The 27,992-nt window shown below is 38.6% G+C and overlaps 1 protein-coding gene across 1 annotated transcript in view; it reads right to left on the bottom strand.

The window, feature by feature from the left end:
- Window positions 1-1,272: 1,272 nt before the first annotated feature.
- LOC133557485 (transmembrane protein 132D-like) overlaps window positions 1,273-27,992 on the bottom strand; it is a 47,138-nt gene continuing 20,418 nt past the window's right edge. Inside the window, exons 5-11 of the mRNA XM_061907960.1 lie at window positions 20,780-20,923; window positions 16,578-16,786; window positions 12,258-12,402; window positions 12,054-12,167; window positions 11,715-11,906; window positions 5,011-6,224; window positions 1,273-3,558 (exon numbers count right to left, since the gene is read on the bottom strand). Coding sequence (XP_061763944.1) covers window positions 5,022-6,224; window positions 11,715-11,906; window positions 12,054-12,167; window positions 12,258-12,402; window positions 16,578-16,786; window positions 20,780-20,923 — 2,007 coding nt within the window. The 3' untranslated portion in view covers window positions 1,273-3,558; window positions 5,011-5,021. The remainder of the gene's footprint in view (window positions 3,559-5,010; window positions 6,225-11,714; window positions 11,907-12,053; window positions 12,168-12,257; window positions 12,403-16,577; window positions 16,787-20,779; window positions 20,924-27,992) is intronic.

Here is a 27,992-nt window from a genome sequence, read left to right on the forward strand (position 1 = left end):
AAAATAATAGATCTACGATGTGTCTTTCTGACGGGGCAATGTTCAACACACAAATGTGTTTACCTACGTGGCGGCGGGCTTGTCTTATCCAGCAACTTCCGGTTCCGGTGTCATCATTTTTTTTTTGTATTTGCCTACTGCTGATTTTTGTTTTTGTTTTTTGCTGAATGAAATATTAATTGAAAAGTTTTGTCAGCTCTACTTAGTGTTTTACGCGAAGAAATAAGCTTTTGTTTTCCCTTATTTTTTGTGTTTCAAAATAAAATTCAAATAAACAACACCATTTTTCGTTTTATAATTTTTATTTACGAAAAGTAAACATGTCCAAAATGGTCCGTGTACCATCCGTTCATTCTATTTCAAATTCTTAAATGCAAAAAAAAAAAATCGGACCATTGTTTTCTATTTTCATTTCTGAAACAAAAGTTGAACTATCTAATGACACTTTTTTGAAATGACAATACGACTCCTGCTGAACAAAGATTTAACCGTTATGCTAAAATAAAAATTATATATGCAAACAATGCTAAATGAAACGGAAAAGCAAAAATTCTGCTTCCGGTTCAATCTGTCATCACACAGATAACCACACATTTTGCATTTTGGATTATATTTTTTTCTTGAGATTTGTGTTTATCTGGAAACATTAAAATCCATATAAGGAAAACAGAATTAAATCAAATTTTATGGCAATATTTTAAAGACCTTTGTTGGTTTTAAAATCTGCCATATATATATATATATATATATATATATATATATATATATATATATATATATATATAAAAATGGAAAAAACGCCCCTAGTTTTATTTTTTGATTTGCGTTTCAGAATTACAAATAGAATAAATGGAGGATAATCGGACCTTAACTGACCATTTTTAGGGATGTTTTTTTTTTTTATACCTTCTTGTGTTTCTTTGTGGCTTTCTTCCTTTTTATGTCCCGGCTCACACTGCCTCTCACAGGACAGTCTGGGTACTACGCCAGGCTAATTTGTAAATCTGTTGCGGTTTCTAAAATAATCATCCATCCATCCATTTCCTACTGGATATCCCTTTCGGGGTCGCACTGGAGCCTATCTCATAATAGTATAATTCCTAATATATGCCACATATACAGTGTCCATTTATCCGCCAATTGGCCCCAAACTCTATGTGTCAATTTACCAATATGTGTTATTTATTGTTAATATTATTTTACTTTTTGCCTTGCTTTCGAGGTGTGTGGATCATAGATATAGCATAGATGTAAATAAAGAAGGAGAACAAATCATGATCAAAGGTTCATAAAACACAAACAATGCAGCACCATAACTTCATATTTTAATTTCCATTTCATCCAAAATCAATTTCTATGAATGATGACATCCCTTGAATCGCATCCACTGCGGTGATTAAAGAGAATCAAATTCCTAGCAGAGTTAATCCCGATCATTCGCTGCAGCTTTCCTGGCAATGACTCCGCTATCAGGAGGCTTTGAAAACAGTCACTGAAAAAAATGCATCTTATAAAAAAAAAAATATAAATATATTGGCAATTTCTGCAAGAAAGAACAGGAAATGAAATACAGAAATATGTGATACTATATTTAAAAAAAAAAAAAAAGGCCCGAAGATAGAAAATCTGTTTACTGTGCTTTGCTTTCATTTCACAGAGCAGGGCTTTTCAAAATGAAATGTAAAAAAAAACAACAGATTCGGTATGGTTATTTCCTGCACTCTAGCAGACACATCCATATTACTTTTGGCATACACTCCCTAACAAAACCCCCTACAGCATGTGTTTGGGTTATTTCCCGCACTCCGATAGCATAGAGATGAGTGCGATGCATTTCTAATAAGGTCCTGCTTTTGTTATTTCCTGCACTCTAGTCGGAGACTCAGTTCATGGATAGCACAAAGAACACTCCGGTTATTTCCTGCACTCGAGTAGTAGAATACAATAACTAAATAAACACCACTCTCCTAACGGAGAGTCTCTATGTGGTTATTTCCTGCACTCTGGTAGCAAGCACAATCGGTAAGTAGATATTAGCAACACACAGTGAGTTACCCTGCTAACGAAGATTTCCGACAAAACCACCAAAGTGTCAGTGTGCACTCACATCGTGCACTCTAGCTGAAGACAAACTCAGTGAGCATGTCCTAGTTTGGGATGCGCTGCTCACAAAAAAACCACCACATAATACGTGCTTTGGTTATTTCCTGCACTCTAGGAGCAGACAGAAACTCTTGAGTAGATTATAGCAACAAACCTTGCTAATACAAATCTTTTTGAGCATTTCCTGCACTCTAGCCACAATCGCAATGAGTAGATTATGGCAACAGGGGTTGCTAATACAAATTGAGTATTTCCTGCACTCAAGCAGCAGACAAACACCATGAGTACATTATAGCAATGAGTCGCTAATACTAACTAAATATTTCCTGCACTTTTGTAGCAGAAAAACGTGAGTACATTATAGCAAGTGTTGCTAATAAAAATTATTTCCTGCACTCGAGCAGCAGACAAACCCAATTATTAGATTATAGCAACAAGTGTTGCTAATACAAATTGAGTACTTCCTGCACTCCAGTAGAAGGCAAACATGAGTAAATTATAGCAACAAGTGTTGCCATTACAAATTGGGTACTTCCTTCAGTCTAGTAGTAGAAAAACACAAGTAAATTATAACAAGTGTTACTAATACAAATGGAGTACTTCCTGCACTTGAGTATCAGAAAAACACGAATAGATTATAACAAGTGTTGCTAATACAAACCGGGGTTTTCCTGCACTCGAGTAGCAGAAAAAACACAAGTAGATTAAAACAAGTGTTGCTAATACAAGTTGAGTATTTTCTGCATTCTAGCAGCAGACAAACAAAAGTAGATTATAGCAACAAGTGTTGCTCCTACAAATTGAGTACTTCCTGCACTCTAGCAGCAGACAGACACAATTAGATTATAGCAACTCGTGTTGCTCATACAAATTGAGTACTTCCTGCACTCTAATAGCATAAAAACACAAGTAGATTATAACAAATGTTGCTAATACAAATTGGGTTTTTCCTGCACTCTAGTAGCAGAAAAACATGAGTAGATTATAGTAAGTGTTGCTCATACAAAATGAGTACTTCCTGCACTCTAGAAGCAGACAAACATGTAGATTATTGCAAGTGTTGCTCATACAAATTGAGTATTTCCTGCACTCCAGTAGCAAAAGGAACACAAGTAGATTACAACAAGTGTTGCTAATACAAATTGAGTAATTCCTGCACTTGAGTATCAGAAAAACATGAGTTGATTATAACAGCTGTTGCTAATTCAAATGGAGTTTTCCTGCACTCAAGTAGCAGACAAACACAAGTAGATTATAACAAGTGCTGCTTATACAAATCGAGTGTTTCCTGCACTCGAGTAGCAGAAAAAACACAAGTAGATTATAACAAGTGTTGCTCAAACTTGAGTCTTTCTCTCTCTTTGCTTGTTATGTCAGGACTCTCTCTCTGCTTGTTATTTCAGCCGTCTCACTCTCTCTCTTTCACAATCTTGTTCTTTCAGACAAAGTGTTGAACTAGCAGAAGTAAAAAAAAAAAAAAAATCGTTATCGCATTAAGAAGATTTGACATTTAGTTGGCAAAAATCAACAAACCAATGTTTCATAAGCGCTCAAAGTCCATAAGTCTATCAGGAACCTTCTGGAACAACCTAAGAACTGGTTTAGTGTTCCCAGGCCCACCCAGAAAGATACTGATATTTATATATAATAATTATGTACAATTATCACTATTGATATTAATATCATTTATGTACAGTCTTTATTGATATTAATATTATAGTGCAATTATGATTGGTATTTATATAATGTACAATAATTATTGACATTAGTATCAGCTATGTACAATCTTTAATAGTAATTTATATACAATTGTTATTGATACTCATATCATTTATGTACAACCTTTATTGATATATATATCATTCATGTACAATTAGTATCAAAATGAATATCAATAATGTACGATTATTATTGATATTAATATCATTAATGTACAATATACAATTATTATTATTAATATAATTAATGTAAAATCTTTATTGATATCAATAACATTTATGTACAAATATTGATATCACCCATGTACAAATATTATTGATATTAATATCACTCATATACAATTATTATTGATATTAATATAGTTCTTGTACAATTATTGTTGATGTTAATATCATTAATGTACAAATATTGATATTAATATCATTCATGTACAATTATCATTGATATTAATATTATTCATGTACAATTATTATTGATATTGATATCATTCATGTACAATTGATACTCATATAACTCATGTACAACCTATATTGATATTATCACTCATGTACAATTATTAATATCAATATCATTCATGTACACATTATCACTCATGTACAATAATTATTGATATTAATATCATTCATGTACAATTGACTCATCATTCATGTACAATTATTATTGATATTAATATCATTCATGTACAATTATTATCAATATCATTCATGTACACATTAATATCACTCATGTACAATAATTATTGATATTAATATCATTCATGTACAATTATCATTGATATTAATATCATTCATGTACAATTGACTCATATCATTCATGTACAATTATTATTGATATTAATATCATTCATGTACAATTATTATCAATATCATTCATGTACACATTAATATCACTCATGTGCAATAATTATTGATATTAATATAATTAATGTACAGATATTATTGATATTAGCATCATTAATGTAATGTACAATTATTATTGATAACAATATCATTTATGTACACTCTTTATTGACATTAATATCATGTATGTACAATTGTTATGGATACTCATCATTCATGTACAACCGTTATTGATATTAATATCATTCATGTACAATTATTTATATTATTATCATTTATGTACAATTATTATTGATATTAATGTAATTCATGTACAATTTTTATTGACATTCCTGACACGAGCACCAACCTTGTCCAGGGTCACTGAGGGTCTTGGAGGGGTCTAACGACGGGCCACGGCATGTCGGGTAGCGGCACATGTAGCCCAGCAGGGGGCGACGGCTGGAAGTCGTTAGTCTTGAGCGCCGCTAAGTGCTTGATGTCCAGAGTGGTGAAGGTGGTGAACTGCACCTGGTTCCTCTTGCTGGTGGGCGAGCGGAGCGGCTCGCTGCGCGGCGGCCTGGCCAGCAAGGTGGCCGAGCGCTGGGCCACGGGGTCGGCCGCCTTCCTGTGCTGCTGCTGCTGGGAGCCGCTCCTGCCGCGGCCCAGGGTGGCGGTTCTTTCCGGCACGGGCTGCTGGACGGCGGGCGGGGTGCGTGTGAGTGTGGACACCTGAGCAGGTGCGCCGGGTGCAGGCGGCTGCTGGGGGTTGTTGGCCAGCCACACCCAGTCGTGCTTATGGTCCTTGGCCTCCGCGGGGGGCGGCGGCCCCGCCAGGACGGGTATTTTACGGCTGCGCGGACACAACCTGTAGGACGCACAGTTAAGCAGAAAGCCGAAGATGGTGACACACAACACGCCCGCCAAGCAGTAAATTCCTATCTCCAAGTCGGACATAGATCGGAAGGTGCGGACCAGGTCGCTCTCCACCACTTTGGGGAGTTTGGCTTCCGGTTCCTGGGCCGGCTTTGGCTTGTCCAACATGTTTCCAAAGCTGCCGTCCTGTCCGTCTTCTTGGCCGACAAGAAGGCGTGTCGGTCGGTTGGTCTCCGTGACCGTCGGCTGAGACCCACTTGGGGTCACATCCCACGCAATCCTCCTCTCAGGCTCCGTCCTCGACAACTCCTGCCCCGCGTCCGTCAGCTCACGGCTTGACGTCACCGTCGTCGTCGCCTCGATAGCCATTTCCGCCACACCCGTACCGCTTTTCTCCTGATCCAGACTGATCGGACCGCCGTCGCCGCCCTGGAAGTCGATCCTCAGTAGCCCCGCGCCAACCGCCAGCTTGCTCTTCCTCTTGGACTTCTGGCATTCCTCGCAGATCCTCAGCTCCACCTTGACCAGCGCCGCCTTGCCCCGACCCTCGCCCCGTGCCACCACAAACGTGGACAGCGGGGTGCGGCGCACGCTGGCCACGCCCTCGTCCGGCGTAGAGACGGTTAAGGAGTAGACGCCGCGGTCGAAGAGGCTCAACGGGGTGACGGCGCCGTCGCTGAATTGGACCCGGCAGCTGACCACGGCTTCCTGGGAACGACACAACACATCGTGAGTCAAAGAGGTGCCATCCCAAGACAAATGTAGGCAAGTGTCCACCAAAATGTTGTGGAAAAAATATAATATTTTAGAAAATCGCTAAATTGTGAGGAAAAATTGTTATTTTATAATTATTGTGTACCAATATCCGAAGAAAAAATGTAAAAAAAAAAAAAAAAACGAAAAAATTATGCCAATTTTACATGATTTAAGTCAAATATATTGTGGAAAAAAATGTTTTGAATAATTCAGTATTGTGAGAATTTTCTTAAAGGGGAACATTATCAGCAGACCTATGTAAGCGTCAATATATACCTTGATTGTGCAGAAAAAAGACCATATATGTTTTTTTAACCGATTCCCGAACTCTAAATAGGTGAATTTTGGTGAATTAAACGGCTTTCTGTTTGTCGCTCTGGAGGGGATGACGTCAGAATGGGACGTCGCCGAGGTAATACAGCCACCATTTTCATTTTCAACACATTGTAAACATTGGGTGTCAGCTCTGTTATGTTCCGTTTTTTCGACTATTATTTGGAACCTTGGAGACATCTTGCCTCATCGGTGTGTTGTCGGAGGGTGTAAAAACACTAACCGGGAGGGATTCAAGTTGCACCACTGGCCCGAAGATGCGAAAGTGTCTGCCGCCAGACCCCCATTGAATGTACCAAAGTGGATCCACATTTTACCGGCAATGACAGACATGGCACAGAGATGTATGGATAAACTGCAGATGCATTTGCAATGATAAAGTCAACGAAATCACAAAGGTGAGTTTTGTTGATGTTGATTTATGTGCTAATCAGACATATTTGGTCGCGGCATGACTGCCAGCTAATCGATGCTAACATGCCAAGCTAATCGACGCTAACATGCTATTTACCGGCGGTGCTAAAGCAGACATGGCACAGAGATGTATCGATAACCTGCAGATGAATTTGTAACGACAAAGTCACAGAAATCACAAAGATGAGTTTTGTTGATGTTGACTGCCAGCTAATCGATGCTAACATGCTACGCTAATCGACGCTAACATGCTATTTACCGGCGGTGCCAAAGCAGACATGGCACAGAGATGTATGGATGACCTGCAGATGCATTTGCAACTATATTACGTTTCCTTCCACTCACATGTAATGCGAAAAAAACACTTACCCATTGAAGGATTTAAGTTGCTCCAGTGTCACAAGATGCCAAAGTCCTGATCGTTTGGTCCGCACATTTTACCGGCGATGCTAACGCAGCTATTCGGCCATGCAATGGCTATGAATAGCGTCAATAGCTATTCGCTCAATAGCTTCAGTTTCTTCTTCAATACTTTCATACTCCAACCATCCATTTCAATACATGCGTAATCTGTTGAATCGCTTAAGGCGCTGAAATCCGAGTCTGAATCCGAGCTAATGTCGCTATATCTTGCTGTGCTATTCGCCATTGTTGATTTACATTGGCATCGCAAATAGCGAAAATCAAGCACTTTTAAAGCTTTTTTTAGGGATATTCGGAGACCAGTAAAATTTTGAAAAAAACTTCAAAAAATACAACATACCACTGGGAACTGATTTTTATTGTTTTTAACCCTTTTGAAATTGTGGTAATGTTCCCCTTTTAATTTAACAAGTGTAGACATATCTTAATAGTAAAAAAGCAAGTACATTTTAAAAAAGAACAAATATGCCATTTTACATGATTATAATCATATATATTTTATATTTTCTTCAGAAAAAACAAAACATTGTGAGAAATGGTTTAAAAGAATTAGTAGGCAATATCTCAAGAAAACAATATTTTAAGAAAAAAGTAAAAAAAAAAAAAATTACATGATTACAATAAAATATATTGTGAAACAAGTCGTGGCGCAGTGGAAGAGGGTCCCTGGTTCAAATCCCACCTAGTACCAACCTCGTTACGTCTATTGTGTCCTGAGCAAGACACTTCACCCTTGCTCCTGATGGGTGCTGGTTAGCGCCTTGCATGGCAGCTCCCTCCATCAGTGTGTGGATGTGTGTGTGAATGGGTGAATGTGGAAGTAGTGTCAAAGCGCTTTGAGAACCTTGAAGGTAGAAAAGCGCTATACAAGTACAACCCATTTACCATTTATATTTTTAAAATGAAATCATTTGCAATATTGTGAGGAAAAAGTTGTCATACAGTATTTTTTTGGGAATATTCAGATAATTTGTTTTTATTTGACAAAATTCTGTAATTTTTGTAATAATAAATTCAAATACATGAAACAAAGAATTTTTGGGTGAAAGTTTTTTGTAGGAAAAATATTTGTTTTGAGAATTATTTTTTTTTTACATGAAAAACGTATGTAATTTTTGATTGAAGTCAAATATATTGTGAAAAACATATTTTTAGAAAAACGCAAAATTGTGTGAAAAAATGTTATTTTACAAGAATTTAAGTATTCAAAAATTATATTTTAAGAAAATAAATGTACATTTTTTTTAAAGTATGCGTTTTCCATGATTAAACAAACACACTTTTATATACATTGATTAAAAAAACCTTAACAATATTCCAATAAAAAAGTTTAAGTATTTAAAATCAAATATATTGTGAAAAAAGTGATATATTTTTTACAATATAAATTACAACATTGTGAGAAAAAGTTGTCAAATAGGAATCTAAAAATAATGTTCGGAGAATTTAGTTTTATTTAATTAATATTATTGTGGGAAAATAATTGTCATTAGTTGGTATTTTGGCATAGATGGTATTTTACATCATAGATAAAATTTTACAAGAAAATGTTTTGCCATTTTTGATTGATTTCGCAATATATTGCAACAACTTTTTTTTAAATAATGCAATATTGTAAAATAAATGTTTCACAAGAAATGAGTAGGGATATCCTAATGAAAAAATTAATAAATATTATTTTAAAGAAAAAATGAAATTTTATGTGACTATAGCCAAACATATATTTTTTTGTCTTCAGAAAAACAAAACACTGAGATTTTTTTTTATTATAAGAATTGGTCAGAAATATTTTAAGAAAACAATATTTTAAGAAAAAAGTAAAAAAAAAAAAAGGTGTGGCATTTCACATGATTAAAATAAAATATATTGTGAATAGAACAAGTCATATTTTAAAAATAAAGTAATTTGCAATATTGTGTGGAAAAGGTTGTCACACATTATTTTTTAGGAGTATTTAGAGAATTTAGTTTATTTAACAAAATTCTGATATTTTTCTAATGAAATCAAATAACAATGAAAAACCGTCTTGTTTTATGGGAAAAAGTTAATAATATTGTGGGGATTGATTGATTGATTGATTGAAACTATTATTAGTAGATTGCAAAGTACAGTACATATTCCGTACAATTGACCACTAAATGGTAACACCCAAATACGTTTTTCAACCACATTAATCAATTCATGGGAAAATAGTTGTAATTGTACAATAACTTGGTGTATTTTCAGAAAACAAGTATGCCATTTTTGTTTTAAATCAATTGTATTGTGGAAAATATATATATTTAAAAAAAAAACGCAAAATTGTGTGAAAAAAATTATTTTACAAGAATTGAAGTATAAAGAAAAAGTATGCTATTTTACATGTTTAAAGTCAAATATATATATATATATATATATATATATATATATATATATATATATATATATATATATATATATTAACAAGTATTAGGGATATTGTTATTATAAATATTAACAATTACTAGTGATATTGTTATTATAAATATTAAACAAGTATTAGTGATATTTTTATTATTATTAACAAGTATTAGTGATATTGTAATTAGATATATGAACAAGTATCAGTCATACTGTTATTATAAATATTAACAAGTTTTAGCGATATAAGTGATATTGTTATTATAAATATTAACAAGCATTAGCGATATTGTTATTATAAATATTAACAAGTATTAGCAATATTTTTATTATAAATATTAACAAGTATTAGCGATGTTATTATAAATATTAACAAGTATTAGTGATTTTTTAATTATAAATATTAACAAGTATTAGTGATATTGTTATAAAATTTAACAAGTATTGATAAATATGAACAAGTGTTAGTGATATTGTTATTATAAATATTAACAAGCATCAGTCATATTATAAATTTTAGCAAGTATTAGTGATATTATTATTAATTTATAACACGTATCAGTCATATTGTTATTATAAATATGAACAAGCATTAGTGATTATGTTATAAATATTAACAAGTATTGGCAATATTGTTATTATAAATATTAACAAGCATTAGTGATATTGTTATTATAAATATTAACAAGCATTAGCGATATTGTTATTATAAATATTAACAAGTATTAGCAATATTTTTATTATAAATATTAACAAGTATTAGCGATGTTATTATAAATATTAACAAGTATTAGTGATTTTTTAATTATAAATATTAACAAGTATTAGTGATATTGTTATAAAATTTAACAAGTATGAGCGATATTGTATTGATAAATATGAACAAGTGTTAGTGATATTGTTATTATAAAATTAACAAGCATCAGTCATATTATAAATTTTAGCAAGTATTAGTGATATTATTATTAATCTATAACAAGTATCAGTCATATTGTTATTATAAATATGAACAAGCATTAGTGATTATGTTATAAATATTAACAAGTATTGGCGATATTGTTATTATAAATATTAACAAGTATTAGCGATATCGTTATAAATATTAACAAGTATTAGCGATATTGTTATTATAAATATTAACAAGTATTAGCGATATCGTTATAAATATTAACAAGTATTAGCGATATTGTTATTATAAATATTAACAAGTATTAGTGATATTGTTATTATAAATAACAAGTATTAGTCATATTGTTATTATAAATATTAACAAGTATTAGTGATATTTTTGTTATAAATATTAACACGTATTAGCGATATTGTTATTATAAATATTAACAAGTATTAGTGATATTATTACAAATATTAACAAGTATTAGTGATATTATTATAAATTTTTACAATTAGTGATTTTGTTATTACAAATATCAACAAGTATTAGTGATATTGTTATTATAAATATGAACAAATATTAGTCATATTTTTTAATAAATATTAACAAGTATTAGCGATATTATTATAATTAACAAGTATTAGTGATATTGTTATTGTAAATATTAACAAGTATTAGTGATTTTGTTATTATAAATATTAAGTATTAGCGATATTGTTATTATAAATATTAACAAGTATTAGTGTTATTGTTATTATAAGTGCTAACACAGACAAACTATTTATAGCGTTGACGTGATCACTTGTCTATGTTTCTATCATCCACTGGTCTGCAGCTTCTTCTGTAAATGTATTCTCGACCATAAATCCTGCATCTCACCTAAAACTCAGATGGCTGAGGATATAATCCAACAAGTTGGGACCCCTTGACAGTCATTTAGGACCTGAAACTGGTGAGAATGACACCAAAAGACGCTTGTACCTGCAGTACGTTGTGCTCACCTGTCTGACCCGCGTGAGGGTCTCCCGGGTGGTTGCCACGGCAACGATGGCATTGCTGCCCGCCGGGCTTTGCTGCAAGGACAGCGAGAGTCCCGACACCAAGTCCACCTTCAAGTCCGTGACGCTCACCTTGTCGGCCAGCACCGTCACGCTCCTCTCGGCCAACACCGCACCCGTCAGCGGGGACAGCACCTGCGCACGAGAACAGCTTCTTAATCTCAATCTTTTTTATTAATATCATCATTTATATGTAAATCCAGCCATCCATTTTCTACCGCTTATTCCCTTGAAATCATTCATCTGAATAATATCACGTTGACACAGGGATTTTAGCGTCACCTGCACGGCCGTCGTGCCCACAGCCTTCCCTTGCAGCAACACTCTGTCCTGGAGTCTCACCAATTGTGGGTCCAGCACTTTTAAAAAAGGCCGCACAAGATTGGTCACATCCACCTGTCAATCAAAGAAAGCCTTACTCACAGCCACCTGTCAATCAAAGGAAGCTTTATTCACAAGAAGAAGGTGGGTGTGGTCAATGTTTACCTGCCAATCAGGACCCAGGAAGTACTCAAGAGGCTGGGAATCGGCGACAAAGTGTGTGAGTACCCTGAGTGGGGAGTGTTGGTACTGCAGCATGCAGCCTCGGCCCTTCCTCATCTCCTCCTCTTCTTCGCTATTCCAACTTGGCCTGACACAGACAAAATATGGCCGACCGTTGAGTCAACTGGCATCACGAGGCAGGAGCCATGCGGCTAAGGACGCCGAAATAACATCCGCGCGCATATGGAGAAGCTGCTGATGGTGTGTTTGACATGTTTCAGTTTGTTCTGACTACTAACTGGACGATGTAACTTTACTTTTGTTACACAATCTTAAATATCGCTTGCTGTCAACTTAGACTTAAAGAAGCCTGTGTGAAAAAACAATAGCAGTTGCGATTGTTAATCGACAACAGTTGTGAATTATATTTATATAGCGCTTTTTCTCTAGTGACTCAAAGCGCTTTACATAGTGAAACCCAATATCTAAGTTACATTCAAACCAGTGTGGGTGGCACTGGGAGCAGGAGGGTAAAGTGTCTTGCCAAAGGACAAAACGGCAGTGACTAGGATGGCAGAAGCGGGTATCGAACCTGCAACCCTCAAGTTGCTGGCACGGCCACTCTACCAACCGAGCTAAACCGCCCCAGCAGTTCTGATGGTTACGCGACAACAGTTCAACCGAGCTAAACCGCCCCAGCAGTTCTGATGGTTACGCGACAACAGTTCATATTGTTACCCGACAACAGTTCATATTGTTACCCGACAACAGTTCATATTGTTACCCGACAACAGTTCCAATTTTTGCACAACAGCTACGATTGTTACGCGAAAATAGTTCCGATTGTTACACGACAACAGTTCCGATTGTTGCACAACAACAGCTACGATTGTTACCCGACAACAGTTCCGATTGTGGCACAACAGCAGCTACGATTGTTACGCAAAAACAGTTCCGATTGTTACGTGACATAAGTTCTGATAGTTGCACGAAAACAGTTTTGATTGTCACAACAACAACAGTTCTGAGTGTTACACGACAACAGTTCTGACTCTTACGCGACAACAGTTTCGATTGTTCCGCGACAACAGTTCATATTGTTACTCGACAACAGTTCCGATTGTTGCACAGCAACAGCTACGATTGTTACCCGACAACAGTTCCGATTGTTGCACAGCAACAGCTACGATTGTTACGCGAAAACAGTTCCGATTGTTACGTGACATAAGTTCTGATAGTTGCACGAAAACAGTTTTGATTGTCACGACGACAACAGTTCTGAGTGTTACACGACAACAGTTCTGACCGTTACGCGACCACAGTTTCGATTGTTAACACAACAGCAAAACAGCTACAATAGACACTGTGGAGGGGGGCGTGGTCTGTGGGCCTGCGGCGGAGCTGGGTGTTTTAGGATCGGCCTCGAAGCCAGCGGTAGGTGAGTGGATTGCCCAGCTGGAACTTTCACCCTTATTAGCAGCAGCCTGACCAAGACACGTTGTTCGAGTTTGAGCCAGAAAAAGACACGCCCAGAGACAGAACAAGGAAGAGTAGATACACGCCGGACTGGAAAGTCCAAAATATATTGCTGGAAAGCAATCCCTACCTGTGTGTAGGACAATAAAGAACTTGCTCAACCCTGTACACCGGGCTCGAGGCATATCTATCGGACTCGGGAGAACACTGCACAAGCAAAGACGCTCATAGAAACCTTAAAAGTCCACTTTCCGACTTCAAGTGATGTCATTAAACATATGTTCATTATTGTGTTTTTATTTTTGAAAGTCATGGCAGGGAAGGGTTACACTATTTGGAGAGATGAGTGTTGTGAGTTAAGTAGCTGGGTCATAGAACCAAATCAACTGGTGAGTTGAGGTACTACTGTGCTTGATGTTACACTGCTCTGCTCCCTGTGTGATGGAATGGCACTTTCAGCGACATACCAACACGGTCCTGCCTCTACACACAGCCCTCGCCATGTGTTAGAGGCGCGTAAAGGATGTAACGTACAGTACCCATGATGTCGCCATCATCCCCACTGTCAGGCAGCGCCTTGGAGAACACATTTCTGCTTTGGGCCCCAATTTATTCCGGGGAAATCGTTCAATTTCCTGACCCGGTTGTGTCTCCTGCTGAGTATTGAGTGTTTTTCGGACGTGAACGGAACCAATTGTCGTCATCATGGTTCATATTGAGTGCAAAATAATGGCTTCACTACACTGCAAACAGCCCACTAACCTTTATCTCCAGGGCAACTGTACTTCCATGTTGAGCACTCATGCACACGTTAAAAGTACATCAGCAATAATTGGAAAAAAAAAAAAACAGTTGGTTTGACCTGGTTCATGCATACTGTACATAACACATTCTAAACTATTCAATGATTCTTTCACACATATCTTATGGCTTAACTACAAACCCCGTTTCCATATGAGTTAGGAAATTGTGTTAGATGTAAATATAAATGAAATACAATGATTTGCAAATCCTTTTCAACCCATATTCAATCGAATGCACTACAAAGACAAGATATTTGATGTTCAAACTCATAAACTTTATTTTATTCTTTGCAAATAATAAGTAACTTAGAATTTCATGGCTGCAACATGTGCCAAAGTAGTTGGGAAAGGGCATGTTCACCACTGTTTTACATCACCTTTTCTTTTAACAACACTCAATAAACGTTTAGGAACTGAGGAAACTAATTGTTGAAGCTTTGAAAGTGGAATTCTTTCCCATTCTTGTTTTATGTAGAGCTTGAGTCGTTCAACAGTCCGGGGTCTCCGCTGTCATATTTTACGCTTCATAATGCGCCACACATTTTCAATTTTTTTTACGAAGCCACGCTGTTGTAACACGTGCTGAATGTGGCTTGGCATTGTCTTGCTGAAATAAGCAGGGATGTCCATGAAAAAGACTGTGCTTAGATGGCAGCATATGTTGTTCCAAAACCTGTATGTACCTTTCAGCATTAATGGTGCCTTCGCAGATGTGTTAGTTACCCATGCCTTGGGCACTAATGCACCCCCATACCATCACAGATGCTGGCTTTTCAACTTTGCGTCAATAACAGTGTGGATGGTTCGCTTCCCCTTTGGTCCGGATGACACGATGTACAATATTTCAAAAAACAATTTGAAATGTAGACTCGTCAGACCACAGAACTCTTTTCCACTTTGCATCAGTTCATCTTAGATGATCTCGGGCCCAGAGAAGCCGGCGGCATTTCTGGATGTTGTTGATAAATGGCTTTTGCTCAACAAAGTAGAGCTTTAACTTGCACTTACAGATGTAGCGACCAACTGTTTTTAGTGACAGCGGTTTTCTGAACTGTTCCTGAGCCCATGTGGTGACATCCTTTTAGAGATTGATGTCGGTTTTTGATACAGTGCCGTCTAAGGGATCGAAGGTCACAGTCATTCAATGTTGTTTTCCGGCCATGCTGCTTATGTGGAGTGATTTCTCCAGATACTCTGACCCTTTTGACGATATTATGGACCTTAGATGTAGAAATCCCTAAATTTCTTGCAATTGCACTTTGAGAAACGTTGTTCTTTAAACTGTTTGACTATTTGCTCACGCAGTTGTGGACAAAGGGGTGTACCTCGCCCCATCCTTTCTTGTGAAAGACTGAGCATTTTTTGGGAAGTTGTTTTTATACCCAATCATGGCACCCACCTGTTCCCAATTACCCTGCACGCCTGTGGGATGTTCCAAATAAGTGTTTGATAAGCATTCTTCAACTTTATCAGTATTTATTGCCACCTTTCCCAACTTCTTTGTCACGTGTTGCTGGCATCAAATTCTAAAGTGAATGATTATTTGTGAGAAAAAAAAATGTTTATCAGTTTGAACATCAAATATGTTGTCTTTGTGGCATATTCAACTGAATATGGGTTGAAAATGATTTTAAAATCATTGTATTCCGTTTATATTTACATCCAACACAATTTCCCATCTCATATGGCAGTATTTTTGTGAAAAGCATATTCTGACCAGAGAAGCACCTTGTCCACATGATTCACTGTGAAACTATCTCTTCTCCCTCCTCGTCTTCTCATTTGAAAGTATCGGCTTTTTCATTCCAGTTATCAGTGCGCCATTGTCTCCACCGAGTTGCGTCAAACGCTCTCAGCCCCCTCTGAACTGAGCCTACTACCTCCCTCCCACCTTGTATTCAGTGTATAAAAAAATAACACATTTCTCTTTTTTTCTTTGCTATGAATGTGACCTGTGCATTTTGAAAAGCCAGAGCTTTCAAATAAATCTAAGAAAGACACTTTGTTTGACTACTTAGTAAGAAAACTTGCAACGCATTCTTACTTGCGGTTGCTGGTTGTAATCGGGACTCTCCAGCCCTTAATTTGATGGAGTTCGGGGTCGGCGACATCGATGGTCAGCGGCAGTTGGGGCGTCCACACGCTCATCTCCAGCTGCGCGCTCAGAAACGCGTACATGAAGTTGATCTTCACGCCGCTCTTCCCTCTCAACTCCTTCCCCGTCACAAAAACATAGTCGCAGCGCTCAGACACCTGCGTGCACGTAAAGAAGCAGTGCAAGTTTATAGATATCGTCAGCCTCTGCAGGTAAACATTATCTTGATGTCAAGCAGAAAGTAGCTATAGTGCAGCTTGGAAGTGCACAGTGAGCAAAAACAGCAAACAAGTCAATGATCGAGTACAGGGAAGGCTGGTTTCTAAAGGAACCTGATTGGCAATGTAGAACAGATCAGGGACAGGGTGACGGCGCTCAAGCCAGAAGAGTGGCATACGCAAACAGGAATTAAATGAAAATAAAAATATAGGAAAGAAACTTACTACAGAAATAAAGAATAAACCTGAGATGCACACACACAGATTATATATATATATATATATATATACATATATATATATATACGTATATTGTAGCATCCCGAAAGAGTTACTGCTGCAAGGGGTTCTGGGTATTTGTTCTGTTTTTTTATGTTGTGTTACGGTGCGGATGTTCTCCCAAAATGTGTTTGTCATTCTTGTTTGGTGTGGGTTCACAGTGTGGGGCATATTTGTAACAGTTTTAAAGTTGTTTATACGGCCACCCTCAGTGTGACCTGTATAGCCGTTGACCAATTATGCCTTGCATTCACTTGTGTGCGTCAAAAGCCGTAGATATTATGTGACTGGGCCGTCACGCAAAGGCAGTGCCTTTTTAAGGTTTATTGGTGCTCTGTATTTCTCGCTTTTCCCGTGTACAAAGCAGTGTTTTAATAAGTCGTATATTTTACTTGTTGAAACCGACACCGGTAATTTTGAAACCAATACGGATAATTTCCGATAAAACATTTTAAAGCATTTATCGGCTGATAATATCGGCAGTCCGATATTATCGGACATCTGATAAATATATATATATGTATGTATGTATATGTGTGTGTATATATATGTATAGATATATGTACATTATATATATATATATATATATATATATGTATATGTGTGTGTGTGTGTGTGTGTGTGTGTGTGTGTGTGTGTGTATATATATATATATATATATATATATATATATATATACACATAGTATCAACACAGTATTATCAATGTGTGCAAAAGTATTGCTGACGTCTTTTAATTGTCAAAAAGTACTACTTTCTTTTTGTTGTATATAGTTCCACTTTACGATGGTCCACTTATTTCACACTTGCAAGACTGTTGCAAGAGTGTGGAATGTTAGAAAAGGTTTAATCAAATGAAATAAGTCCAGCAGAAAACAATGGTAGTTATAAAAAAAAACAACACTAACCTATTTGTCATTAACCGTCTGAAATGGACATATGCTGTCTTAAGGTTGAAGTGGGGTGGTAATTCTTTTTTTGCCGACTTCTAGTGATCACAATGATTCATGAAGTTAAGATCATTACGCAGTAGATCAAATGATGCAGGCACGTTTGGTACCAGATACTTTCTAACACTGTTTTTGTGTGTGTAAGTAATATCTAACCTGTTTATGTTGACAAATGTCACCTTTTAATGTTCAATGATTATTACCAAGGTGTAGCTTGTGTGTTATTGTGTGCTTAGCTGTTGTGTAGCTGTAGCTTCTAGTAGCCTATGGCCTAGCATGTGACCTTTTGTGAATTACTTTAGTAAAATAGATTGTCTGTTTATTGGAGAAAATTCAGATGTTTACTGTCCGTCCAGCTTTGCACAGGTAAACACTCTGCTTATATCACACACATGTAAAAACTCTGGACTGCTCGTATCGCACATGATATCACAGGCAAGTAAACACTCTGCTTGTATTGCGTATGATATCACAAACAAGTAAGCACTCAGCAGGACTGCTTGTATCTATCATGATGTCACACACAAGTAAACACTCTCAAATTCCCATTCAAGTGAGTGAACATGTTCATAGCTCTACAATGCCCTAAATTCTCAAAATTTCACGCCAGTTTTAAACCTGACTCCTACCTTTCAAACATCCACACAGACCACTCTTGCGATATATTGAACGCAACACAGGTTTTCCCTTTACCAAAATTCCCAGTTTTCTTGGAATTTCCATTCAATTTTCTCTCCATTGACAATGAACTGGAAATATGTAATCGACTGCATATCCCACATTTCTCATCCAGTTTGAACCTCTCCAACGTCCACACACTCCACTTACCCTCGACCTTTCATGTCCTCCTTTGAGCGATATTTCCCCCGTCTACTTTGTTTTAGCAATCAAGAATATTTCAGTTGTTTTTAATCTTTCTTTTTGGGGACATTGTTGAATGTCATGTCATGTTTGGATGTACAAACCCTGTTTCCATATGAGTTGGGAAATTGTGTTAAATGTAAATATAAACAGAATACAATAATTTTCAACCCATATTCAGTTGAATATGCTACAAAGACAACATATTTGATGTTCAAACTGATAAAAAAAAAAATTCTCACAAATAATCATTCACTTTAGAACTTGATGCCAGCAACACGTGACAAAGAAGTTGGGAAAGGTGGCAATAAATACTGATAAAGTTGAAGAATGCTCATCAAACACTTATTTGGAACATCCCACAGGCGTGCAGGCTAATTGGGAACAGGTGGGTACCATGATTGGGTATAAAAACAGCTTCCCAAAAAATGCTCAGTCTTTCACGAGAAAGGATGGGGCGAGGTACACCCCTTTGTCCACAACTGCGTGAGCAAATAGTCAAACAGTTTAAGAACAATGTTTCTCAAAGTGCAATTGCAAGAAATTTAGGGATTTCTACATCTACAGTCCATAATATCAAAACGTTCAGAGACTCTGGAGAAATCACTCCACGTAAGCGGCATGGCCGGAAACCAACACAGAATGATCGTGAACTTCGATCCCTCAGATAGCACTGTATCAAAATCCGACATCAATCTCTAAAGGATATCACCACATGGGCTCAGGAACACTTCAGAAAACCACTGTCACTAAACACAGTTGGTCGCTACATCTGTAAGTGCAAGTTAAAGCTCTACTATGCAAAGCGAAAGCCATTTATCAACAACATCCAGAAACGCCGCCGGCTTCTCTGGGCCCGAGATCATTTAAGATGGACTGATGCAAAGTGGAAAAGTGTTCTGTGGTGTGACGAGTCCAAATTTCAAATTGTTTTTGGAAATATTCGACATTGTGTCATCCGGACCAAAGGGGAAGCGAACCATCCAGACTGTTATTGACGCAAAGTTCAAAAGCCAGCATCTGTGATGGTATGGGGGTGCATTAGTGCCCAAGGCATGGGTTAATTATTACAAAGACAAATGTCTTGTCTTTGTAGTGCATTCAATTGAATATGGTTTGAAAAGCATTTGCAAATAATTGAATTCCGTTTATATTTACATCCAACACAATTTCCCAACTCATATGGAAACAGGGTTTGTACTTTGTGGACGCCGTCTGCTCCACAGTAAGTCTTTGCTGTCGTCCAGCATTCTGTTTTTGTTGACTTTGTAACCAGTTCAGTTTTAGTTTTGTTCTGCATAGCCATCCCTGAGCTTTAATGCCTTTTCTTAGAGGCACTCACCTTTTGTTTATTTTTGGTTTAAGCATTAGATACCTTTTTACCTGCACGTTGCCTCCCGCTGTTTCCGACATCTACAAAGCAATTAGCTGCCTGCTGCCACCTACTGATATGGAAGAGTATTACACGGTTACTCTGTCTGGCTCTAGACAGCAAAGACACTCAACACCAACACATCATTTGCAGACTATAATTACTGGTTTGCAAAAAATATTTTTAACCCAAACAGGTGGAACTAGGTAATCTCCCACGGCACACCAGACTGTATCTAACGGAAATTTGCAGATTCTAGTTAAAAATATGTAAAGAATTGATCCATGTGCTTCATGTGAATCATTGAATACATGTATAACACATGTATGAGGGTAAATACACAGTGTGTGGTTTCCAGCTTTAACTTCCATGCCATCACTGACCTTGCTCTAAGAGGGGTTGCTGACCCAAAACAGAGCTTAGCAGCGATACAGTAATAACAGTATCATCGTCCTTGATGTTTAGTGCTTACCTTCAGCACGTCTCTGTCGGTGGACCTGCAGCTGACAAAGCCGCTTACATCGCTCACAGAGCCGTTGGCCTCCACGGCCAAAGTTTTCACAGCGACTTTCACCATTTTGCCCGTCAGCGCTGCAGTATTCAAAAGCTCGGAGCTCTGGAGAGGAAAACAAAATAAGGCATTTGGTGAAAGAGTTGAGGAACATGATATCAACTCGCATCTGGAACAATGTTATTATTCGTTTCCAAGACTCGAATCATTTTTATTCGTGTTACTCTGCACTGTCAGCAAAGTTACTTTATTTATTGACTTTTATTATGCAGGCGTTGTTCTCATATTGTGGAGGCCCGCAACTGATTTTTTTTTAAACAAAAAAAAAGAGTGGAATAAAAAAGGCACACAGTTGTAATATGACAAGAAAATGTTGCAATATTGACAAATTACACAAAGCTGTCGTGCGGTCCTTTTTTTTTCCAGACAAAAAATACTAAAAACTTATAATTGACGGAGAGATCTGAAGTTGATCTAGAGCAGAACGCTTGTTCACCAAGTATCAGCATAATGGTCAACATTAAAATACAGTAACATAGTAGGCCTACATATTCATTAAGTACCACCATAGTGTGACTCCAGGCCTACAGACACTACACCCTGGACAATGGCCATATGCACACACACACACACACACACACACACACACACACACCCAATGCAGCAGTGCCCCCAGGGGCTGGCAGCTTCCCCCTCCCCACATCAGAGCCTAGTCTGAGATTGACATTTATTTTTACTCATCCCTCCCCCAGCGTCTACGTTTTCCCCACCTTTTACGTGGCGCCGTTAAGTGGCGACGCATCAGCATTCCTGTTCGGTCAGGTTTGTGGTGAAAATTAAATACCGTTTGTTGTACTGGTGCAATCACAATAAAGAGCATACCATAACTTTATGTCAACAAATAGATATGAAGTTGATCTATAAATATTTTAACCTTTAGAGTAAAACAAATATATGTGTTAATGACTCAGACCCTTTTGGGTCCCTGATATCTTTAAGTTATCAAGTATATAGGCGGTACAGCTCGGTTGGGTCGGTATAGTTCGGTTGGTAGAGCGGCCGTGCCAGCAACTTGAGGGTTCCAGGTTCAATCCCCGCTTCTGCCATCCCTTTCACTGCCGTTGTGTCCTTGGGCAAGACACTTTAACCACCTGCTCCCAGTGACACCCACACTGGTTTAAATGTAACCTAGATATTGGGTTTCACTATGTACAGCGCTTTGAGTCACTAGAGAAAAGCGCTATACAAATATAATTCACTTCACTTGACGACTACTGTTAGTCACACTCACACTACTGTAACGGTGTAGATAATGATACCAAGTACAATAGCGTATCTAGTCGTGATTTTTTATTGTCACAAAATCTCTTTTCATTTTTTTTTTTTTAATTCTAAATATGTTTAACTCAGGAAATATGCCCCTGTAGACATGAGGACTTTTAATATGACCAATGTATAATCCTGTACAGAGGTGGGTAGTAACGCGCTACATTTACTCCGTTACATCTACTTGAGTAACTTTTGGGATAAATTGTACTTCTAAGAGTAGTTTTTATGCAACATACTTTTAATTTTACTTGAGTATAATTATAGAGAAGAAGGGCTACTTTTACTCCGCTCCATTTATCTACATTCAGCTCGCTACTCGCTACTGATTTTTATCGATCTGTTAATGCACGCTTTGTTTTGATTTTGTCAGACACACATTCAAAGTAGGATCTACGCATGCCTGCGTTTCAGCAATCACAAGTAGTCACTGGTGACGTTGGACCAATCAAACAGAGCCAGGCGGTCACAAGACCGTCACACGTAGAATTCGACTTAAAAAAGTTGAAAAACGTCTTGGGGTGTTACCATTTAGTGGTCAATTGTAGGGAATATGTACTGAACTGTGCAATCTACTAATAAAAGTTTCAATCAATCAATCAAAAGTGTAAAGGAAAGAAGACACTTTTTATTTCAACCGTACTTCCTGTCAAAAGCCTAAACGCTGATCGCACAGTTCCTGTCTTCACAATAAAAGTGCTGCTCCATCGCGCCTGCGCTAACAATATAAGAGTCTCCGAAAGCCAGCGGAAACAAGCTAGCAAGCTACGGAGTTTGCTGCCAATGTATTTCTTGTAAAGTGTATAAAAACGAATATGGAAGCTGGACAAATAAGATGCCAAAAACCAACGACTTTCATGTGTTATTAGACAGAAAGGAGGAACTTTTTTTCTCCTCCATTTGAAAACGTGGACGTTATCAGCACTATACTGTCTGATTCCAATCGATGCAAGTCATCAGAATCAGGTAATACATCAACTTATATTGTCTTCATGAAATATAGGAATCTATATGTTAAACATGCATGTATATTCATTAAAACACCTTTAACATGTCAACAAAAACGGCAAAATATATACATATAAATTATATACTGTATATACAAATGTATGTGTATATATATATATATATATATATATATATATATATATATATATATATATATATGTGTGTGTGTATGTATTGTATATGTATATATGAGGTAGATCACCTCGACTTTGTCATTTATTAAGTAATTGATTAACGTTGAAAAACTTATTGGAGTGTTACCATTTAGTGGTCAATTATAGGGAACATGTACTGTGCAATCTACTAATACAAGTTTCAATCAATCAATGCCTACTGAGCCTATGGTGCTGTTAAGTTATTGTTGCTCAATTTGCCTTAATTTTTATTTTATTTTAATGTATTATTATTTAATATATATTATTGTTTTAGTTGCTTAAGAGATATTCCTGGCTCTGAATTTGCTAATTGCTATTTTTATGTTTTTGTGCATTATTTGTTGCCATAATCATTACACAAACAGGTTACTCATCAGTTACTCAGTACTTGAGTAGTTTTTTCACAACATACTTTTTTACTTTTACTCAAGTAAATATTTGGGTGACTACTCCTGACTTTTACTTGAGTAATAAATCTCTAAAGTAACAGTACTCTTACTTGAGTAAAATTTCTGGCTACTCGACCCACTTCTCATCCTGTAACTACTTGGTATCGTATCGATACCTAAATATGTAGCATCGTCCAAAATTAATGTGAAGCCTCCAAACAACAGACGAATAAGTGATTATTACAATCTAACAGAAGTGTAGATAGTACATGTTAAAACGGAAAATAACCAGATATTAACAGTAAATGAACAATCATTTTTTATAGCATGTCCCTCATAATTTTGACAAAATGGTAGAATGACTGAGAAATGTTACTACTGCAGACAAATTAGGAGCCTTTGTTTACTTAACCTCTGCATTTGACTCATCCCCTGGGAGTTGAGGGGAGCAGCGAGCATTAGCGGCGCTCAGAAATCATTTTGTTGATTTAACCCCCAATTCCAACCCTTGATATAGTCTTTGGTATGACTCACCACCTACCGATCTCAGGGCAGACACTGTAACCACTAGGACACTGAGCAGGTTAACATCAAAGGGAGTTCTAACTGCCAAAATAGATACTGAATACAATATTAAAATAACCCCTAAGATACTTTCATTTGGAAGATTGTGTGGCCTTCAGTGGAAAAGGTTGGGACACCCAGCTGTAAAGCATGTGAAGATAAGCGTCCAAAAAGGTGTGGATTATAATAAAAAGATACTATATGATGTTATCCCTCACAGTAACACCTCAACCCGATGACATGTTTATTTTCCTGGCCCCTGTTTCACCTTCTCCTCCAACATGCTTATCAGCTGTACTTCCACACTTGGACTGGCACAAGGACTTAAAGATGCTTTCCTCTTAATAAGATCTCTGCTGTTTTAATTTACTTCAGACCCTGCCTCTAAGAAGCTAAGGCTTCCCCGCCCCAACCCCCGTCCCGCAAAGACCGAAGCAGCGGGGCAGATGTTTGGCAATCTGAGCTGGCTGGATTGACAGCTGCTGACCGCGATTTGAAAAAAGACACATTTTATTGGAGCCAACCTTAAGCCAGTGGGTCAGCGCAGCATCAGCTGCTCAGTAGGCGGCGCCGTGTTGCTGCAACCGTCTCATTTACTCTGCGTGTAGTACTATTGCAGTAGTATTGTGTACTCATAGTAGGCTTGTCCTGATACCAATGTTTTGGTACCAAAATGTATTTCGATACTTTTCAAGGCTTTTCGATACTTTTCTAAATAAAGGGGACCACAAATTGCATTATTGGCTTTACTTTAACAAAAAATCTTATGGTACATTAAACATGTTTCTTATTGCAATTGAGGAACAATAGTGAACATATTAGACAACTTATCTTTTAGTAAGTAAACAAACAAAAGCTACTAATTAGTCTGCTAATGTATGCAGTAATATTGTGTCATTTCTCATTCTAATCATTTTGTCAAAATGATGAGGGACAAGCTGTAAAAATTGATTGTTAATTTACTGTTAAAATCTGGTTATTTTCCGTTTTAACATGTTCTATCTACACTTCTGTTAAATTGTAATAATCACTTATTCTTCTGTTGTTTGGAGGCTTCACATTATTTTGGACGGTGCTACACATTTAGGTATCGATACGAAACCAAGTCGTTAAATGATCATACATGGGTCATATTTAAAGTCCTCATGTGTCCGGGCGCGTATTTCCTGAGTTAAACATAATCAGGATTTTAAAAAAAGGAAGAAAGATTTTGTGACAATAAAAAATATCGACTTGATACGCTATTGTACTTGGTATCTTTATCTAAACCATTACAGTAGTGTAGATTGCGAGTGATTGCATCAGTCATGTGACTCATGCTATATATTTTGCAGTTGTGCAAGAGCGAGCAGCTAGGACTTTTTGGAACATTTTGAGGTGTTCTGTTTATTTCTTTCGCACAAGACGGCGGCTCGTATCATGGATATAACTGGAGCGATTGCACATGACACATACTATTAGTACTGTAAGGTGCATGTGCTTGCGTCAGCACAAGCGTACCACAGGCTTTGATTCCAGCCACAGCCACCAGCCTCCTGGCTAGCCCCCGAGCTAGCACCAGCCCTCTGGCTAGCCCTCGAGCTAGCACCAGTCCCTAGGCTATCCCCCGAGCTAGTACCAGTCCTTAGGCTAGCCTCCGAGCTAGCCCCAGTCCCCAGGCTAGCCTCCGAGCTAGCCCCAGTCCCCAGGCTAGCCTCCGAGCTAGCATCAGTCCCCAGGCTGGCCCCCGCGTCTCCACCAGCTTCCATGCTGGCCCCCACGTCGCCACAAGCTTCCAGACTGGCCCCCGTGTCTCCACCAGCTTCCAGACTGGCCCCCGTGTCTCCACCAGCTTCCAGACTGACTCCCGCGTCTTCACCCGCTTCCAGACTGGCCCCCGCGTCTTCACCCGCTTCCAGACTGGCCCCCGCGTGTTCATCCGCTTCCAGACTGGCCCCCATGTCTCCACCCGCTTCCAGACTGGCCCCCGCGTCTTCACCCGCTTCCAGACTAGCCCCCGCGTCTTACCCGCTTCCAGACTGGCCCCCGCGTCTTCACCCGCTTCCAGACTGGCCCCCGGGTCTTCACCCGCTTCCAGACTGGCCCCCGCGTCTTCACCCGCTTCAAGACTGGCCCCCGCGTGTTCACCCGCTTCAAGACTGGCCCCCGCGTGTTCACCCGCTTCAAGACTGGCCCCCGCGTCTTCACCCGCTTCAAGACTGGCCCCCGCGTCTTCACCCGCTTCAAGACTGGCCCCCGCGTCTCCACCAGCTCCCAGGCTGGCCTCTGCGTCTCCACTAGCTCCCAGGCTGACCTCGGCCAGCTGCTCCCAGGCTGGCCTCAACCTCTGCACCTCAGCCGGCAGCGCCGACCTCTGCACCTCGGCCAGCTCCTGAGCTGCCCCTCTCGTCTCAGGCTCCGATGATGTCTGCTGCTTCCACGCCTCCGACGTCATCCTCTTCGCCTCCGACGTCTCCTTCTCATTTGGGGAGAGACGCACGATGGCGCCACTCGCGTCCGCCTTCTCGACAGCCAAGAAGGTGGCCGTTCCTTGGTCGTCTGCCTCGCCGCCGCCATCAGACCCGTCCCCGATGGTTTCGGGGACACTTGGGCCGGCCACCCACCACCAGTTTGCCCCGCCGCCCTCCCTTGACTTTTGTTCCTGTGCTTTTTTTGGTTAGACCTGTAGGACATCTGAAAGCTGTCCATAAGGAGGGGGTTACTGTTATGGCTTATACTCCCGCCATCGCCGCTTATTTATCAGTCAGAGCACAGCGGGCCCCGCTCATTCCCTCTCTGATGCAGGCGCACCTCTGCACGGCTGCAATCAATTGGAAATCACACCTGCCAGGGTATGAACAAGCTGCCTTTTTAAGCCCGCACAACCTGCCACGCCGTGCCAGAGTATAGTCTTCTATACCTTTGTAAGCATCCCCTGTCTGGCTTCCATCCCCTGAACTAGCTCTTCCCCTGTGACTTCCGTGTTTCCGTTGTGTCTGATGTTCCTGTTGTCTTCCCGCAGCGCTTCCCGTTTTTCTCCTGTGATCCCCTGTTGTTCCCCTTGCCTCCCGGACTGCCCTTTTGGTTTCTCGACCTTCTGATTGGACACGTTTCTCTCGACGCCTCTCGCTCGCTTTTGATCATCTGTCTGCCTCACAGACTACCGTGTTCCTTCGCTCTCGTTCAACATTTACGGTAACCCTCAACAGCTAATCTACGCACATAGTACACACTTTTGGATTTTGTCACGCTCCATTTCCTTGATTAGTGCATGTGCTTGATTCAGCACAAGCGTACCACAGACTTTGATTACGTAGACAATTTTTTGTTATGTATGGTGGCGTTTTTCAACATAACTGGTGGGAGAAGCGATCGCATCAATCACAGGATACATGCTGTATTTTTTGCAATGGTGCATGTTCGTTTATGTAACATTTTGAGACGTTCAGTTTATTTCTGTCACACAAGATGGCGGCTCGCAACATGGATAACTGGAGTGAGGAGCGATTGCATCGAGCACAATTGCACTAATGTGCTTGTGCCAGCTCATGCGTACCACAGGCTTTGATTGTGTGGATTAGTTCAAGTCTTACTGTTTATTTCTGTGATGAAATGTGCAATTTTTGGCATTAATAACTGGTGGTAAGAGTGGTGACATGATTAAATGATATATTTGAATTGTATGTGTTTCTGCCAGTAATCACGCAGCCTTGATTTTGTTTAGTATTTTGAGACATTCTATGTATTTCTATT

Source organism: Nerophis ophidion, linkage group LG08 (genome assembly GCF_033978795.1).
Source record: "Nerophis ophidion isolate RoL-2023_Sa linkage group LG08, RoL_Noph_v1.0, whole genome shotgun sequence".
In the NCBI taxonomy this organism is placed as follows: Eukaryota; Metazoa; Chordata; class Actinopteri; order Syngnathiformes; family Syngnathidae; genus Nerophis; species Nerophis ophidion.